General features: G+C 39.6%; 1 protein-coding gene across 1 annotated transcript in view; it reads right to left on the bottom strand.

Annotated features, from left to right (window-relative positions):
* The window catches only part of SNRK (SNF related kinase), a 43,294-nt gene extending 24,511 nt beyond the window's left edge, over positions 1-18,783 (bottom strand). The window contains exons 1-3 of the mRNA XM_027897549.1: positions 18,558-18,783; positions 7,445-7,543; positions 5,429-6,122 (exon numbers count right to left, since the gene is read on the bottom strand). Of these exons, the coding sequence (XP_027753350.1) occupies positions 5,429-6,017 (589 nt within the window). The 5' untranslated portion in view covers positions 6,018-6,122; positions 7,445-7,543; positions 18,558-18,783. The remainder of the gene's footprint in view (positions 1-5,428; positions 6,123-7,444; positions 7,544-18,557) is intronic.
* Positions 18,784-19,035: the final 252 nt, after the last annotated feature.

The following is a 19,035-nucleotide window of genomic DNA, read 5'->3' as shown; positions in this document are numbered from 1 at the left end:
CACAGGAGGAGAGAGCAGCACAGAAATACACCTGGTGCACACATCAATTCCTTCTGTTTTGCTTTAAAAAGCATTTGAAGCTGAGAAGTAGAGCACACAATTCTAAAAATGCACTGGCAGTGACACTTGATCAATTCCAGTCAAATGAGTTCCCAGAAAGTGAGGATCAGTGAGCACAGCAAAGATGATCCAATCTAAACCTGCTACCAACCTTCCCCCAGAGCTCTAGTCCAAGCTGCACGCTCCCTTCAGATCCTTTGTACCAGCTTCTCCACTCAGTGCTAAGGGAACAAACAGCTCTGCTAACCTGGCAGAAGTTAAGGCCTGCAGAGAACATGCTTTCTGTCAGTTTTTGGCTTTCTAACAGTCTTCTGTCAAGTTAGCTGATAAAAATCAGTTCATCAAATGGCCAGCCATGCAACACATGAGAAGTGCAGCACATGAGAAGGGGTAGCTCTGCACTGACCAAGCAAAACAGAAGGAGAAGCAGACCTTATACTGGAAGCATCTCATTATTACACCCTGAGCTTTCTGCACCCTTACAGCCTCAGGCTCATTCCATAATGTATCTAACCATGAATCTTGTGAAGTGTTGCAACACAACATTAAAAAGGGAGATTTTCAAAACAAAACAAGCAGAGAAAAGCTTCCGTAGGAATTCTTTCTTTTCGTTTCTGCCAAAGTTGGCTATAATCAGATTTTGAGCATGGTGAAACTCCAAATGCCGCCAGGTATGCTCAGTTATTCAATACTGTATATGGTTTACAATTTTTTTTTCCTCAGTCAAATTCAGTACTTTTTATAAAGTAAAAGGTTACTGTATATAGCCATTGGCCATTATGCTTACATTAGTCGTTCAGTTTATGAATAATGTGTTATACACAACAAGAAACATCAAAACTAGCTCCACACAGGTCAGACAGGGCCATCGGGGCTATGCTCAAGCACCATGTGAATATGGCTAAAGCTTTGATACACCAAACACACTCTAGCAACACTATGTGCAAGTAAGAAGCCTTTGCAAATGCTTTACACAAAAAAAACCAAAAAAAAAAACAACAACAAAAGAATTTGGGATCATTTCAACAGACACAAAGTGGGTCTAAAAGCAGTATATCTTCATCTCAGGAAAGCAAAAAGTACATGTAACGAAACCTTTCTTTCCTTTAATTATGAAAAATTACTACAAAATTAATACATATATTGTTTTATCATATTGACAGAAGATATCCAGGTCTGAGTTGTGCAAGAAAGATGGCATCTAATCACTAAAGCAATGGATGTTATCTGCAACTTCCAAGGCAGCAGCAAGTTGGATCTGGACTACAACCTGCCAGTTGAACAGCACTCAGCTACAGTTAAGTCCTGCCTTTTATGAGGAACATCTTGCCACCATTCTCATTCTGTTGCTGTGATGACAGACTGTAGTGCTAAGTAACTATGATGGTAACTACAATGTTATTTGTATATTACAGTACCATTCTAAAGGCCTGTGTTCAGCTGTGCTAAATGTGCAAAATCCCAATTTTACAATCTGAATTTGCCTATTTCTCATCCCCAGAAAAATGAATTTACTCTGAAAATGTTTCTACAAAATCAGATACAGAATACTCCACCTTAACAATATAAACCTATCAGAAATGTCTATGTCTTCCAGAATTACTGTAGTTTACGTAGCACTTCATTTTGTAGAGATGCCAAGCGGTCAAAAAAGAACTTGCTCTCCCCTGAAAGAATCAACTCATCTGTAAATCTCCAATTAATTTTTATCACCTAGGAAAGAGGCAATTTCTATTTATTTAATGATCCAATCTCTGATGATGCTGGTAGAGCAAAAGGAAGAGTACTACCAGAAGCATGCTTTATTCTTTCTCATCTGTAGTTATCCACTTCTGAATACTGCTGGAGTTCACTGGATCACACCACTGCTCTAGACAGAACTCTGATCAAAAATAATACATCCATTTGATTTATGAAATGAACTTTATGTCCAACAACAGTCCTCTCGCTTTCCTCTGACTGGAACGAATTTTAATTGAGTATGAAAAAACATGGGAAACTCTCATTATCTAACTCGCTCAGCTTTTTGAAAAGCCCTGGGAACATATGATCATTGCCCAGTATTCCTCTTGCATCATTATAACTACACCTTTAAACACAAAAGGAAATGAGAGACCTAAATTAACTAGGCTCTTTTCAAGTGTGAAAACTTTCAAGTGGCATCACAAAGAGGAGATTAATCCCTAAACTAGCTGAAACAGTTACGTTTTCATAAAGCAAGCTTTTCCATTATGTTTATTACGCATATAGCTTAATGAAAGACTTGCCCTAAATATTTCAGCTTTTTGTAGAAAGAAAATGTAAACTCTTTTCCTTTATATACTCATTCTAACACTATTCACAAGAGATCAGAAAAGCCATTTTTGTGACAAAGGTCTTTAGCGAAAAACCTCAACATATACCTTGATCGAGGTTTGGGTTTTTTTCAACAGTTTTCCCAACAACAATTTTGCATAAATAAACACAGGTGTGGGGTCTTAAAAATTATTATAGAGAATGCAAATGTACCTTAATATGCACAGAGTATAAGTAGGGCAATCCATTTCCATTTGCCATTTTAGTAAACTGAGTTGGTTTTCAAGTGGTCAGGTTGGTGTTCAAGTGAGCATCAGGACCATGCAGTTGCACTGGGGAAAGCATGACCTCCTTTCTGCTAAGGAACTAGTTATTATATTGGTTCAGCTGTAATGTAATTTCATCCTGCCTGGCAAAAAAATCTTCGCCATTGTCACTCACTATTTCTGCAATATTAATAGCCCCATTCAGCCAGCAGCTGAATGAGTTCACAGCACTTCACCACTATTTCAAGCTATATATGCACATCTTGCACATTACTAGCACCAAAATACAACTGATATAATTTCTTTGTTGAAATGTCTAGTTCTGAATTTATACATACTTCTAGTCCACAAGTACGACCTCATCCTAGCATGAGAGTTTATCTTTCAAGGTGAAGAAAGGTTTTCGGAAGCCAATTTCTTAGTTACATAATTACATCGTTAGTGATAAATTTTCTAAACATATGTTCTTTTAAGATTCTACATTTAAGACTCCATTTGGGAGAAAGAAAGCTTTAAATAAGGCCCTATTTTTTTTCCCCCCACCATCTTTGCATTTAAAATACACAAATCATATTTTGAAATCTTACACAGTGTATCTTATTTTTTACCCATAGTAAGAAAAGGAAAATCCAGACCCTTCAATGTCATCATCTTACTGGCATCTAGTAGTAAATTTTAGTATTTTTATTCTGTTAATTATTGTACTGACAGTCCTTTATAGAGACTTTATAGTGCATTACAAAGTGATGGAAAAAAAATATGCCACTAAAATGTTATGATATCAGCATTGCAATTGGCCAACTAGGATAGAAGTTCTTAGTATCCCTTAACTGAGACAGCATACTGGGGAATAAGTAAGCAAAAACAAACCCTGATGTGTATTTACATATTCTCAAAAAGAGAACTTCACTGGCATCCCTAGACACCAGCTAGAAGAATTTAATTTTTTCCTAATTGTTCTACTGTTCACATCGATCCATTCTGTATTAGCCAGACCTCTCCTTCTAAGAATCCATTCAAAAATTTTCTTATAGTACTATTCAGAAATTTACCTACCTAATTGCTTCCAAAGTCCTCTGAGAAACATGATTATATTTATCATTTAAAGGTCCAAAGTACACTTTGTTAACTATATAATTTATTTTGGACCATCTGGTCATAATGCTCTTAATTTCCCCTCCCCCATTAATCCCTTTTTTCCAAGCATTTTCAGTTGGGCAGCAATATGAAAACTTCATTTTTTGCTTAACCTCCAAAATTTCACTGCTATTCCATTTTTCAAAAAATATTTCACAAATATGTGGCACTGTACAGAATATTTAACAAATGTACTTCTCCATGTAGTTTGGGAGGCCACTGCAATCAGTTACACTCATGCTTCAGAAAGTTCTCAAAGAGACATAGAAGACCATAGAAGAACTCTGGAGTGAGGAGCTCTAGTTTGCCACTAATAAAATTAGAACCAACTCATCTAAAACATCCGACTCTAAATGGAAATAATTTTGTAAAGCATCACTGTAGCATGCACATGGGTTTGCAAACTCACAAATAACACAGATCCAAAATTCCTTATTACAGCACACTTGAAAAAGCAAACTTTCAAGCCCAGAAAACCCAGAGTACAATATCTATTCAAAGTTAGAAGCCATGAAGTATCATTCAAATGTTTAGGTAAAGACGGTAAGATGTAGTAGCTAAAAATATTTATATTAAAAATGATGCAAAAATTGTAGTGCAACAGAGTGGCTGTCAGCATACAAAATTAGCTAATTGTTTACCTCGGGTGGATTAGCAAAAAAAATGGACAACCCAGTCTTTATTTAAACCATGACTGCAGCCACTACTATAAAACACAACAAAAACACACATGTGTACAGAGTCCTAGTGAGTGCTATCAAGACAGTAAAATATCAGATACTGAGCAAATGAAAACAAGAGGCATGTCGACTACTAGAACCTATTCCTGGAGCACCATTTGGAATTATACTTACCTAATTAAATCTGTTGGAGAAGTGAGTTGTACCTCAACTAACAAATTTGAACAATCTTCATGAGTAGAAGACAATGAAGTGACTCTATCAATAGTTTACAGCTATTCTAAAAAGAATTCTAAATTACTTCTAATAGAATATGTCGTAGACTTAACAAGAACAGTAAGTGAATCACCTATAGCAGTCCATTCTACACGCTCATTTACACATCACTATTTTTCTTACCTTTTAAACAACTGGGAGCAACTGGAAACTCATCCCCTACCTTCAGTAACGGCAGAGAAGGGGGAGTTGAAGCTTTCTTTAATTTCCTCTTTCCTCCTTTGATAGCCAAGTTAGTAAAAATGGCTTCCAAGCATCTTGCAGCAGAACATGTAAGGAGCCTGGGCTCACAATGCGATTGTTATATGGCTAAACTGAGCAAAGAAAACCACTGGTGGTTGGGGTTTTTTGCAAGAGGGTGTGGGGTCACGTTAAAAATAAATTTAAAAGAGGCACTTTTCTGAAAAGAAGATGGGTTTTCTAACAAAGTCTGCACAAAACACCACATTGCATCACCTCGTTATTAATAGAAAACCTAGTTACAATGGATACATTTGCATCATTTCATACAAGAAGAACTTCTAAGCTTTTTTGAGAATATTTTGAGTATATCCTTCAAACAGCATTAACTCATCTATAGCTCATTTAGCTTACATTATTTCCTGATAATTAGCTGCCTTCCACACATGGCACTACCTTGAAACAGAAAACAAAGAGGTACAACATCATGGTACCAACATTATGGATTATGGGTTGAATTCAAAGAGAACATACCAACTGCTGGTGCATCATATTCATCCCCAAGTAAAATTTCAGGAGCAGAATATGCAAGGGATCCACAGCTTGTAGTGAGTTTCTTTCCAGGCTGAAATTTGTTGCTGAAGCCAAAATCAGTCAATTTCACAAGTCCTTGTTTCTCGAAGAAGACCACATTCTCCGGTTTTAAGTCTCTGTGAACTACATGCAGTTTATGGCAGTAGGATATAGCATGAACTATTTGAGCGAAATATTTTTTTGCCAGATCCTCATTCAAACCTTCTTCATGTTTCATGATGTAATCAAACATATCTCCGCCATCACCCAGCTCTAAGATTAGATAAAGCTTAGTCTGGGTATCAATCACTTCATACAGCCGCACTATGTTGGGATGCTGCACTAGTTTCATGCACCTAACTTCTTGAAAAAGATGTCCAGTGGCTAGAGTGTCCAGTTTGGTCTTGTCAATTACTTTGACTGCTACTTTTTCACCTGTAAAGACATGCCGAGCAAGTTTGACCACAGCAAAATGGCCTCTGCCCAAAGTTTTATCCAGGTCATACAATCCTGCGATTTTTCCATCATATCCTCGTTTGAAGCCTGCCATTCTGTTTCAGAAGATGAAACAATATTTAAGCTCTTTGGAAACGTGGTATTTTCATATAAGAGTATCTGAAGCAAATAAATAGTCCATCATCACTGCCAAGCATACCTAGAAATAAAGAGACAAGATTACATATTTGTATTATGTAAGTAAAATTACTATAGTGTAATTATCCTAAAGTTACATTAGCATATTACAACAGATTATTATTACATCTTTCAGGAGCTTTTGCAAAGGGTTTGATAAGCCATTCTGTGCTAACCAGCAGATTTCTGACACCACATTATCAGTATGCTTGAAGAAAGTGTGTTTCAACACCGCAGTAATGAACATGTCTCTCAAACTCAGTGGCCTTCATTGTCTTGAGGCAGAAACCTTCCAAGCAGCACTTGAAGAAATCAGTGTTATAAGGACTGTTAAAGCTGGCAAAGCTGAAATCTGTACCTTTTCCAGCTACATTAGAAATCAGATGGACAGCACAGAATATTGGCAAAAGGAGCATACTTGATTTATCTTATTTTTGGCATATTCCATATTGCACATGAAACAGCCCTAGTACAAAATTCTGATGTCATGGACTTTTACCTTCTCCCTTTTCACAGCTTCCTGTTTAGCAAGGCTCAGACTGACACACAATACTTAATTTTGTTACTCTAATTAGTTTGAGTATTATCAATTCAGTACTGTAATTTCAACCAATGAAGCTTTACAGGCTGAAATCAAACATTTTAGTTGGATGTACTCTTAGTGTTAAATAAAATGTCTTAAATATTTTGACTGGAGTTACAAAAACTGGTGATAAAAAGTTTGCATGTAGGCAGCATATGTTCAGTAGTCCTGGGAATGAGTCAGGGGTAGGGGAAGAAGAGTGGGAAGGAAGGGGAGAAAACTCAAAGAGTTCAGCTTTTATGTGCTGAACTCCTGCTTACCAGATAATTCGTCATTTAAGCAAACAAGACTCAACTTATAAAACATTCATATTCAAAACTGGTTTTGAAGGTCTTATATCCCACTGCCATTTTTTTCCACATACAAAACCTCCCAAAAACTTTCCCTGCATTGTTAACTTAGACTGAGGTTTAGATAAAAAACTGTAGCTATCAAAAAGCATTTTTTGCAACTTTGAGTGCAAAGCAGCTGGAAATATGACGGCTTATTGCCAACTCTACAAAATCCAGAAAACATAGCTCTTTAGAATGTATTTTCACACTTTCAAAACCAAACATCAAAAAGAAAACCTTTGAAAAGGAAGCTGGCAAACAAACAGTTTCTTACATTAGTTATTCTCAAGCTGAAATTTAAGCATCAGATTAAAAACACTCCCTGCTAAACAAGTTATTTCACAGTGAAACTAATGAACCTGGTTTCATACGAATTCAATTACAAGGTTGGGGGTCCAATGAGGATTCTCTGATGTTTAACAACCTCACCTTACTGCTTCTCTCAGCTGGAGCCATGGTATAACCTCTTTGCTATCCAGCTGCCTGCTTCCACAAAGTCCAAGGGAATTCAGTTTGAGACCTCCACGCCTGTAAAATTTGAATTAAATCAATCAACTTCCAAAAATTCATAAGCCAGACAAGGAACAGGGTAAGTGTAACAAGCATAAAAAACATTGAGGGGTTTGGGGCATTGGGGTTTAGTGTTGCTATATGCACCCTTTCATTCTGCTACTAAGCACTATGCTTCAGATGCTCTTCCAAAAACCACTCCACTTCACTAGAAGATGTCATAGTATCAAAATTGGGGTTGGTATATCTGCCTCCAAACGCTTCCCATACTGCTCATCTTACAAAGTTTCCCCTACCACTCCCATGTAATACCATTCCATCCTCATCAAAAAAAAAGCACAAAACTAAATTAAAGCACGCTAGGTTACACTAAATGCCCATGTCAAACACTCTCCTACCTGCTAAGTAACCATTAGGGGACGCACAGGGAAGAACACAGTGCAATGGCAAATGTAACAATAAAGAATTAAACTCTCCTTATCTGTAAGAGATTCAAAAACTTCTTTACATCTGAGACCAGTGGCTTTGTGTTTAATAGCACTTGATGGATTCCACCACACCCTTCCCTGTGAAACTGGGCAGGTGCTTTATTAAAGCATGTGAATTTTTAGCATCAAGAACATACTGCAAGAGAGGTGTATATCTTAACTATGTGCTGTGAGAAGAACCACTTCCTCTTGTTTGTTTTTAATCTCCTGATAATTTGTGCATCTTCTTATTCACCGTCTGTTCCAAAACAAGAACTATCATACGCCATTTACCCCGCCTCAAGCAACTCACAGCTTCAGTTTCCTCCCTTTCTAGCTCCAGTTTAATCTTGTTTGAATCCTAGTCTGCCACTCCTTTTGCAGAGGTTATTCCAAAGGCTTTACCATCCTTCTCACCTTTCTCTACACGTTTTCTGGTTTGTCCTATTCTACTTTCTTAAGCCAATTTAAGTTTCTTTCACTACCACTACTGAGCACTGACATGTTTTCATGCAATGCCTTACTATAGTTGTATAATATTCCATCATATTGACCTAAACCCCAAAATGCAGACTAATGAAAAACAGTTAATGTACACGCATAGACCACCTGACTCTAACCTGTATGAAGCAACAGGAGATATATTCATCAGCTGTGCTCCATACAGTTGCGTGACTCCAGCGTCCTAACCATAAAAGGATTGCCAGGATTTAAAAAAAAAAAAATCAAAACACACAAAACCCCAAACACAAACACCCTCCCAAAAAAAAAAACAAACACAACAAAGCCCCCCCAAAAACAAACCAACAAACCACCGCACAAACATGCTTTATAGTACTGTTGTGTCCACAGCACCCTAATCTGACTCCTCTCTGCTTCTAGATTAAAGAAATTAAAGGAAAAAAGGAGCACAGAAATTAAAGACAACTTTTTTTAAATTGTCACTAGGATATCATCCCTTCTTACAAATCTGTTTTACCCATTATGATATCACATAGTTAATACCTTCTGCTAAACTACTTAACAATTTTAGAACCCTTGAGTTAAAAATATAAAGACTGTCAAAAAACAGAGAGCCATTCCCTACTCAACTGGAGTTAGCAACAACACAAACTCCAGGGCTCACTGGACCATTTCTTCCTTGAATGTTAAGCCAAACCTCAAGATTTACATCTCTATTAGCACAAGTTCATCACATCCTACAGATTCGGCGCAGATCATCAACCACCTTTTCTCTCTGAGAGACAATATGGCTTTAAGAAAGATTTTCCGTTAAGTCTTGGATTCAAAAACTACACCTGCAGACGAAACTGAGCATTTGTACTGTGTGGCAAAACCAAAGTTTTGTTAATGGAAGAGGTAAGGAAAAGGGAGGTAAAAAAGCCTCAGCCGATTTTTACTTAGCTTTTCTTTCTTTAACTGAAGAAGGTTCCATCCCTGGCAGAGCAAAAGGGAGAGAGCAAATCCAGCCAGATGTAACAGAATGCAACTTGTCTGAATTCAGCTGCAACACTCAGCAGTAAGGAAAGATTTATACTCATTATTTTGTTCACTTGGCACATTCTCAACCATCTTAGTACAAACTCAACAAGTGATTTAACCGTAAATCACAGAATACACATAAACAACCTGTCAACAGAATTCCAGCAAATATCAGTTACGCTTAAGCCATGGAGAAATACATCAGACAGTAATCAATAGGATAAGAGTTTACAGAAACGGAAGATAAACTACACTTACTAATGTTGCAGTCCCATTAGCTGTAATAAAATTAATGCAGATTCATTAACAGTTTAACATAAAGTCTCCACAATAATAGAGCAACTAACCCTTAATTCTGTGGTTTTAAAATAAATCTCCAGAGATGAAGCTCCCACAGCTAAACACAAGGATCTTAGATGCACACATGGTTAGAACATACCAACATTCCGAATGCTGTATGTTCAGTAGTAGGAACTGGATGCAAAAATGTCATATTATATGCAGATACAAGCCATGATTACAATTTAAATATGCTATCTAAAGGATCACAGCTGCTATACCATTACTTTTGCCAGTTTCTCTCTAGGAAACTAGAATTTTCAAAGTACTTAAGGATCAGCTATGAGCTTTTGAGCTGAAGCCTCTTTGAGACCCTTTCTTTGCTGTTGCCTCCCTAATTACCACGGTGAAACTTTTGGGGCTAACTATAGATGAAACCACCCAAAACTTACAGATTTAGCATCACCCTCTAAAACAGGGTTACTTTTAGTGATGGATCATTTCAGCGATCCAATTTACTACGTGACCTCTTGAACATTTTTACCAAATGAACAATCTGTAGACTACAGCACATGACAAGCAAACTTTCCACCAGCCACACTTTACCAAACTACAAGCCAAACTACAGCCTGAGAAAAAGCATCTAAGAGACAGTTATATCACAGAAAATATTTGTCTATCTTTTCATTCACATTATCTCAAGGCCCTGATCAGTTCCTTTTTCAGCATTAGAGAATTTGGATTGTCAGGCTAGTGAGTTCAGTAACCATTAGCAGGCTTTAATCCCTGTGGCTAATTATGGTTCTAAAAATGCAGTTTTCCCTAACTATACCAGAACTCAGCTACGCCCCCGATACTCATTTTATGCAATGTAGATATTTCCCAGTAAATAAATTCAGAACAGATCCTTCCTTCCACAGAAGCTCATATAACCTATCCCATAAAATACTGCGAACAGTCACTGTAATGGAAATCTGCAGAAGCTGTTTTGTAATATCACATGCATCCCATTAAGAAGCTTAACAACAGTACTGTGATTCAACCATCTTTAAAGGAGGGATGAATAGATCTGTTTAGACAAACAGCATGTTTCAGAGACACTAGTTTTTGTTTAAGCAATTTACCCCTTTCAAAAAGTTTCATTAGGTTCTACATTGCATGTAAGACCAGCCTAGCTCATCTTACCTTAATGTACCTTTTTTATTTAGAGAATGAAGATTCAAGGTCCCATTTAAACAAAATGTTGAAATACTATCAATGCAAAGACTTCCCTGCATTATCAGGCTAATAGATATGAAAGCTCAAGTAATCTTCACTGAGACTTTTCCATCCACAGACAGCTAACCATTCCTGTCTCCCTTCAAGATAAATGGAGATTCAGTCAACACAGATAAGAGTCTATGATAAAACAAATTGCACCCTAAAGCAGATAGCCAAATAGATCAGATGAATCATTTCTCAAAAGCACACGCTTTCATTTTCTGTAACAGGAGTTTAGAATGAATAGTTCAGTGGATGCACACATTATACACATCCACCAGATAGATTACAGTTTTACCCTGCTTCTCCTTCTGCTCTTTTGTTGCAGATGAGTAACAGCATCTATACAAATTATTTATTTACTACATAATTGTATGCTGAGAGTAAGACTTATGTTGCTAGTGTTCCCAGAAACACTAAACTCCAAATTTGACATTAATAGATTTTGGAGATTCAAAAGCAATTTTTTTATTCTGAGAGCAATTTGTACAATCATTAGAATCTGAGAGCCAACTGAAGGATGTATCAACTTAGTATGCAAACTGCCAGTATAATTTTTCACATTTTTTTCCAATATTTCCTAACAACTTTTATCTGCCATCCTATTTTGAGATATCTTCACAGGACAAGCCACGAGCCTTTAAAAACAGTCTTTGTTACTATATGAGCCACTACTCACATGTGACGATGTTATACCCTCACTGGGGTTTTTTTTCCACTGATTTTGTTACACTTTTATCTGCTTTCCCCCAGAGGCTTTTTGATCACCTTTCCTTTTACATAAGGGAGAGTCGATTCGCTAGAAACAGGTACAAGGCTTCAAGAGTGAAGTGTGAAGAACATACACACTCAATGCATAACATGCTCTGAAAACTTGTCATGGCAACTCCTACGGAGCATTTCAAACTTTTTAAGCTCCTAACTACCCAGTATTTCTTGAATATTCAATGTTCAATATGGCACTTAAGATCCCAAGAACCTGTATTCTCCTTTTGTTGCCATACACAGTTGTCATAGTCCACCTCTTTCACCTTCCTATGACCTTAGCCTTCACAACTACCGCTGAAAGGTACTCAAGAAACAAGGGCAATCCATACCTGCCCTAGAGCCAAACACTGGAAATGCAGCATTTTTTTCGTGGGGGAAGGGAGGGAAGACACAGTTCATAGGGGCAGCTGAGTTACAACTCGGCCTTTATATACAATGCCCTCTAAAGCTTTATTTTTCACTTTGCATGAGTGGACCACAGCATACACACTCATCTTTCCTTTCACTGATGACAAACCCCATAAAACCTCCCAGCAAGTTCCACAACAAAACACTAGAGTTTTTTTCAAGGTGTACATGCACTTCTTTTATTTTCCTATTAGGCTTCATTGTCAGTGTCAGTATCCAGATCATACTTATTACTAAAATGTCAAGATGTATCAGCAAAACTATCATTCAGCATGGCTACACCTAAAATGATGAAGATCATGATGAAGAGTTATCAAGTAGTGCTATGTTCCAAATATAAAATGAAGAACCAACCCATACAATTTAAATGTATTCCTTAGTTTTAAACAGTCTATAGAATTTTGCTCTGAAAAGATACGAGAACTGCCAATTACTGATGAATTTTTGCCATTAAATGTTCGAGGAGTCTAATAAAATATTAGTTTTTCATTATTTTAGAATGTATTGCAGGCATTATAGCTACTGATGCCTAGCCTTAACTCTTCAAAGAATTTAGAAATAAAAGCAAAATGCTAACAGGAGTTCTTCAATTTAAAGATCCATTATTCAGTGAACAGCCAGCAGCAGAAATATTTGGCAGGTCAATAAACTTAGTAAAACATTGCTCCTGGACCAACTAAAGGTTGGGGGAAGAGGGGCAGAATGGGGAGTGGGCAAGCAAGAGGGGTAGCTATAGATTTGAGAAGAAAGAAAAGTTACTAACATTATTTTATAACAGAAAATGATGACAGCCTGCATGACCTGAGTTCTAAGAGAAAAACACTGAGGCAGCTCCAACGCATGAGAAAACTTAAAAAATACAATGCACAAATTCAGCATACCATCATTAAAGAACATGTTTATTTCTTAGAAAAGGAATTCCCAAATTTTTAGACCTACACAATGCTGTCTACCATCTACTTTCTTGAAGATCAGTGCAGTCACGCCAAGCAAAGAAAGTTTAAGCTTTCCTTTTTCATATAGGTTTGCAAAACTGTGCTATGTGGTCAGCAGAACACTAGTGAAGAGTAAACTCTGAACTTCAGGATTGTGTTGTAGAAACCCCACCAGATAGTTGGTATTTTTGTGAGAACCACCTTCAATACAGAGAAGTGAAAAAAGCCAGATCTGAATTGGTCCTTTAGGGCCTCCACTTTAAAAGTCAAGAATGTGTATTTCCTTTTTCTTTCACAAGTAAGTGAATGAAAAAAAAAAAAAAAATACAGACAACACTGAAGTATGTACATCTTGCAAAGCAACCACAAGATTATGATTACAAACTAGGCACCAAAGCAGTTCAGATGGCAGATGTGCTAAGAGTGATCGAACTGATCTATTGACAAACTCGTCACTAGTAGTCACAGGCATTGGTTCCAATTGTGAAATATGTTAAAAGCCCAAGATACTTTCACAACCATGCTGATAATCGCTATGGCTCACAAGGTACTTTCCATTTCTAAGGGGAGGTATTACACAAGACAAATACAATCTGCCCTATGGATTTAAAAACTCAGCAATAGCTTTACACCATTTCAAGTCCTTACACCAGCCACAGCTCCAAAAGCAATTAATATCATGTTGTCTCTGTTTTCCCCTTATGCCTACTCTCAAAGTCCAGTGTGTAGCTAAAAGAAAAAAAAAGAAAAAACACAGACACTACTCTGTTCACATACATCAGATGCTTCAGCAATACAGCACTTAAGTTCTAAAGCTGCTCCTAAAGTATTATTGTATAGTAAGAAAAAAATACCAGATCTTCCCACATAGCCACATCTCAAATTATCTTCTGCATAACAGTGATAACATCTTTTAAAAGGACTTGCTCCAGGTTTTCTGATATCTGCTAGGTACTGTCTTTTTGTATCTACAGATCAGCTATAAAAGTTTATTCAGATACTGTGATGTCACTATATATATATAAAAAAATTGGTTTTGATTGGAACTATCATGTTCTGCAGTTCCACTAACAGAAAAATTTCTCCTCCACTACAGAAAATTAGCATAGGTATCTTAGTTACAGACATACATAAACCTAACCAATCAAGGTCCAGTATTTCAGTCAAGTATTGTAAAAGCAACAGAGATAGCTCATGGTAGTTGGGTTCCCTAGCTCAAAATTATACTTTTTCAAACTTGATAACCAGTATCCAAGTAGACTCTTGAAGACCTTGATATTCTAAATCATATCACATTTTCCTTTTATCTTCCCCCAAAAGAACTAGGAACATGAAACTGATGAAGAAATACTTTGCATATCAGGCAGAAGTCACATTATTGTGATTCACGATGGTGTCACTATCTTTAACACAGGGCACTAAATCTTTATTTCCAGTAAACTTACTGCAGGAATTTTGCAGAAAACAGACAACTCAGATTTTTATTCCACCAATCTGGACTTTTTCAGAGGGGTTGCATCTACTCCATGAATTCGCAGAATTGTTTTACCTTTTTCAAATGTCCATTTATTAACATTACCACATAATTTTGTCATGCCAGGCAGTGCAGCCAAGATCACTAACAGGAATTATAAACATTCTGCCATTAATCAATGAACGTCTCAGAGTGGTGCAACATTTCAATGTTACCACTGTTTTAAACCCTACATCTTTGTTGTGTAAATTCAGAATCACAGACATGATTTTTATTCTCTCTCAAGAGAGGTGAAAGCATCAGACTCCATCTCAAACATGACTATTCAGATGCAAATATATGTGTGTACTGTTAGTACCTATTACAAGCAATAATAATTTCTATAAAATTTCTTAAGAGCATCTTCAAGGTCAAATGTCAGACAGCTTCATTTGTTTAGCAATATGTCTGGTAACAAATCTCAAGTGCTGAATTGATTTAAGTTGCCTCCATGAAACTGACATTTTCCATCTACCATAAAACTACTTCAACCTTAAGAAACAGACTGTCCCCAACCTACAGTTACTCAGTTTCAACAGTTTATTCTCTTTTATAGCATCCTAAATTAGTTAGGAACTTTCAGACACCTGAAATCCACCAAGCTTCAACATGAACTAAAATTATAAAAGTCTAAGCTATCATCTCCCAAGTAAAGTTAGTTTAAGTCCAGTCAGTAACTCCAGCAATCTCCAGATAGGAGACTGCTGCAGAAAAAACACAGTGATATATGAAGAGTAAATCAGTCTGCCAAATTCAGTGCAACATTTGTATCCCATCACTGTTGTAGAAGATCACTGTAATACAAAGAGATTCAGCTTTTCAGAAAGTGAACATGCTCAGGTTTATATTTCACAAGTGCAATTTTTTCTCACTAAGTTCTTTAACACTGGTGACTCAATCAACCTATGCGTACTAGAATTCTGCCAGGGTGAGTTATCCTAGAATGGTAAGGGAATACACAATTTCTCAAATCCTCTTAAGCTCTTACATAATACTGTTATGTGTATTAAAACAACAGCTACTTTACATTATTATAGCAGCTGCAGCATTACAGTTAAGTGCTTGATAACAATGTGACACAGAAGATGTGCAGAACCTCACAGGCTACAAACGTTAGGAGCTAATGCAGTTTAATATTACTATATTCATGATAAGCTGCAGTTCAGCCCTACCTGCCTTCCCTGATCTGAAACATGCTTCATAGCTCTCTTACTTTAAAACATAATTAGAAAACACTGTTAAGTAGGAATGGATAGAAGTTTATCAAGCAGTTTTACAGCTAGAGCATTTCAATGACATTTTGAAAGCACACAAAATTCAAGAAAAGAAGTGCATTATTTCAGGAGAGACACATTGTGAGGAAAAAAGCTAGCTGCACCAGGATATTGTGCCCTTGAAAGCAAGGCAGGCTAAGCAAGACAAAGGCACTACTTTGGTATTAGCATTGTTAGTGGGATAAAAAGGACTATGACACACTGAACATGTAGACTGCAAAAGAATTATTCAAATATGATATCGAAGGCAGTGAATTAGAAGAGACCAGGTTGGTCAGAACAGTGCACAAGGAAGATGACTACTTTAAGTAGAAGAATATCTGCAGAAGCATATTAACATGCATACTCTTAACATGCTATTTGTTTAAAATAATCAGAAAGCTGTCTATTTATTACAGTCCAACCACCCACACCACATGGGAGTATCAGTTCTCATAGCAGGATGATTCAAGTAACAGCAGTAACCTGTGCAGTGTTCAGAACTCAAACTGTACTTTCTTGTTTCACAATTATGTAAGATGAAAACAAAAACCATAAAACACTAAATCCATTTAAGATGTAATTTTCCCTTTTCCCTGTTTTTTTCGTGAAACCTCAAGTTTGGATCATAAGGATTCTCTTAGAAGAGCCAGATGAATGTGCCATCTTAGATGATACCCTGACCACCAGGCAAAGCTCCAGCACCGAGATTAGCTTCTTTTCCCAATCACTTGAAAAATCATGCCATCATTCTACTACTTTTCTGGTAATTTAGAATATGCAGAAAAATATGAGACAAGATGGGACTTTCTCATCCTTGGCTTTTATTAAGTCCTCCAATCTGGATGTTTGCGTGCCCTAGAAGTAAAAGGCGCAGATAATAGTCAAAGTTAACATTTTGACATGTTTGACAAGGTAAAATTTAACTGTCTTGTGTAGTAACTAACTAGTTAGTTCTTATTTGATTCAGATTCCTTCTTTTGGGATCAGCTACAGTAAAAAAATAACCACCATCCAATTTCCCACTTTCCGAGATAGAGCTGTCAAAAAAAAAATCCCACCATTCCTTAACCCAGTTCCTAATGGTGAATGCTTTGAAAGAAATGCTTAATTCTATGATAACAAACATTTGCTTGTAAACACTTCTACACGGACTTCACTTTGCTGAGATTCATTAAACTGGTCCTTCCCCCAGAGCCTGAAGATCTAAATATATCCATAATAAACAACTCCAAAAAAGCAGCCGATATGACTAAGTAGTGACTGCACTACAGAGGGCAGGCGTAAGCACATTTGCATTCAATTCATTCATGCTAGATGGCTGAAAATCATACAATACGCTTCAGCTGCTCCTCCAGTAACTGCAATGGTACCACTGAGGAAACCACTTCTTTGCCTATTTACTCTTAATAAGCTCTTGAAAGTGAGATGGTCAGTAAGAAACTACGTATATGTAAAAACCCAAAGCTTTTCATATACACATAGCCCCCACAAAGGTTTCTCCTTCCCAGGTATACTAGCACCCCTTACCAATAAAAATATCCAATCTGAAAATAGGTCACTTTTGTCACCAACCATCCTCTGGTCAATATAGGTTTTTTTTCCCTAGTGGATATTCTTCAACACTTTCAACAGTCTATTTACTGAAAAAAACCATAAACAAATAACAACACCAACCACATATATCTGTCCTTCAACTACTACCAAGACTGTACATCAACCACAAACATCTTTAAAAGTCACCTTCCATTAATTTCTCCAGTGAAGTACCACCTGGGTGCCAAAACTCAGCCGGCAAAAAGCACAAAGACCTCTATCTGGGACCTCACTAGCTATCCGACCGACTTCAGTAGCGATCTAAAGGCAGCAAATTCAACGCAAGTGCACTGACAGCAGCAAGACACGTACTGACAAAGCACGAGGGACACCTTCAGCCTCTGTCAGGAGGGCCAAGCTCCAGCCCCGGGCTGAGAAAGGCGAAGGCAAACCTGTTGGCTACGCACTCGGTTCCGAGGGGCAAGATGCACCGTCATTCCCCTAAAACGCGCCCGTGTCCGGACCGCGGGCCTCCGGCCGCGCTTGTTTACCTTTTCTCCCCTTCCCAGGGACAGCACACAGGCGGTGGCGGGGGGGCGGCGGGGCCGGTGTCACCGCGGTCACACGCGCGGGGCCGGCTGTCACCGCGGTCACACGGGGCCGTGCCGCACCGACACTCCGCCGCGCCCGGGGCACGGCAGGCGCCCGGCAGCACGCTGTGCCCGCAGGAGCACCCGCATCCCGGGAGCACACCGATCCCGCAGGAGCACCCGCATCCCGGGCGGCACGCTGTGCCCGCAGGAGCACCCGCATCCCGGGAGCCCGCCGATCCCGCAGGAGCACCCGCATCCCGGGAGTCCGCCGTCCCTGCAGGGGCAGCCGTTCTTGCCCTGCCCTCCCCTCCCCAAGCCCTCCCCTGCAGCCCCGGGCGGCACCGACACACCGACCTTCGGCGGCGGCCGGGGAACGTCCCCCCACCGCCGCCTCCTCCCCCTGGGCCGAGGCCGCCATTGGGCTCGGCCGGCTCCGGGAGGAACGGAAGGCGCAGGGAGGGGGAGGAAGGAACCCACCACCACACCCCACTGGCCCACAGCCCGAGCCGAACCCGGTCCAACCCCGCCGGCAACTTACTGCCCGCAGCGGCGGCGGCGTCTCCTCGGGGCGCCGCGCCCCGCGCCGCCCCCTGCATTGGCAGCGCCCGCCGCGACTGCCCTCGGGAGCGGCGGCGGGGACGGGGAGCTGGGCGGGGAGGGGGGGGTGAGGGCCCGTGAGCTCTGCGGGGCGGCTCGGGGGCGCGGCGGGCCGTGCCGCTGACGCGGGCGGCGCTCGGGCAGCTCCGGGCGCTGCGGCCGCTCCCGCCGCGGCTCCGGCTCCGACTGACAACAACGGCCGCGGCTCGCGCGGGGCCGCGAGGGGCGGGGCGGGGCGGGCACAGCGCACGCCCGCGCGCCGCCGCGCCTGCGCCGCGCGGCGGGGAGGGCAGGGCAGGGCAGGGGAGGGGAGGGGAAGCCGCGCCAACCGCCGTCACGGCGGGGGGCAATGGCGGCGGGGGGAGCGGGCGCCTGAGGGGAGGGCAAGAGGGGCAGGGCAGGAGGGGCAGGGCAGGGGA

Source organism: Empidonax traillii, unplaced genomic scaffold (genome assembly GCF_003031625.1).
Source record: "Empidonax traillii isolate 1590-97213 ecotype Southwest subspecies unplaced genomic scaffold, ASM303162v1 scaffold19:size3308961, whole genome shotgun sequence".
NCBI lineage: Eukaryota > Metazoa > Chordata > Aves > Passeriformes > Tyrannidae > Empidonax > Empidonax traillii.
Note: the sequence above shows the minus strand (reverse complement) of the source record. Positions and strands in the feature narration are given on the sequence as shown.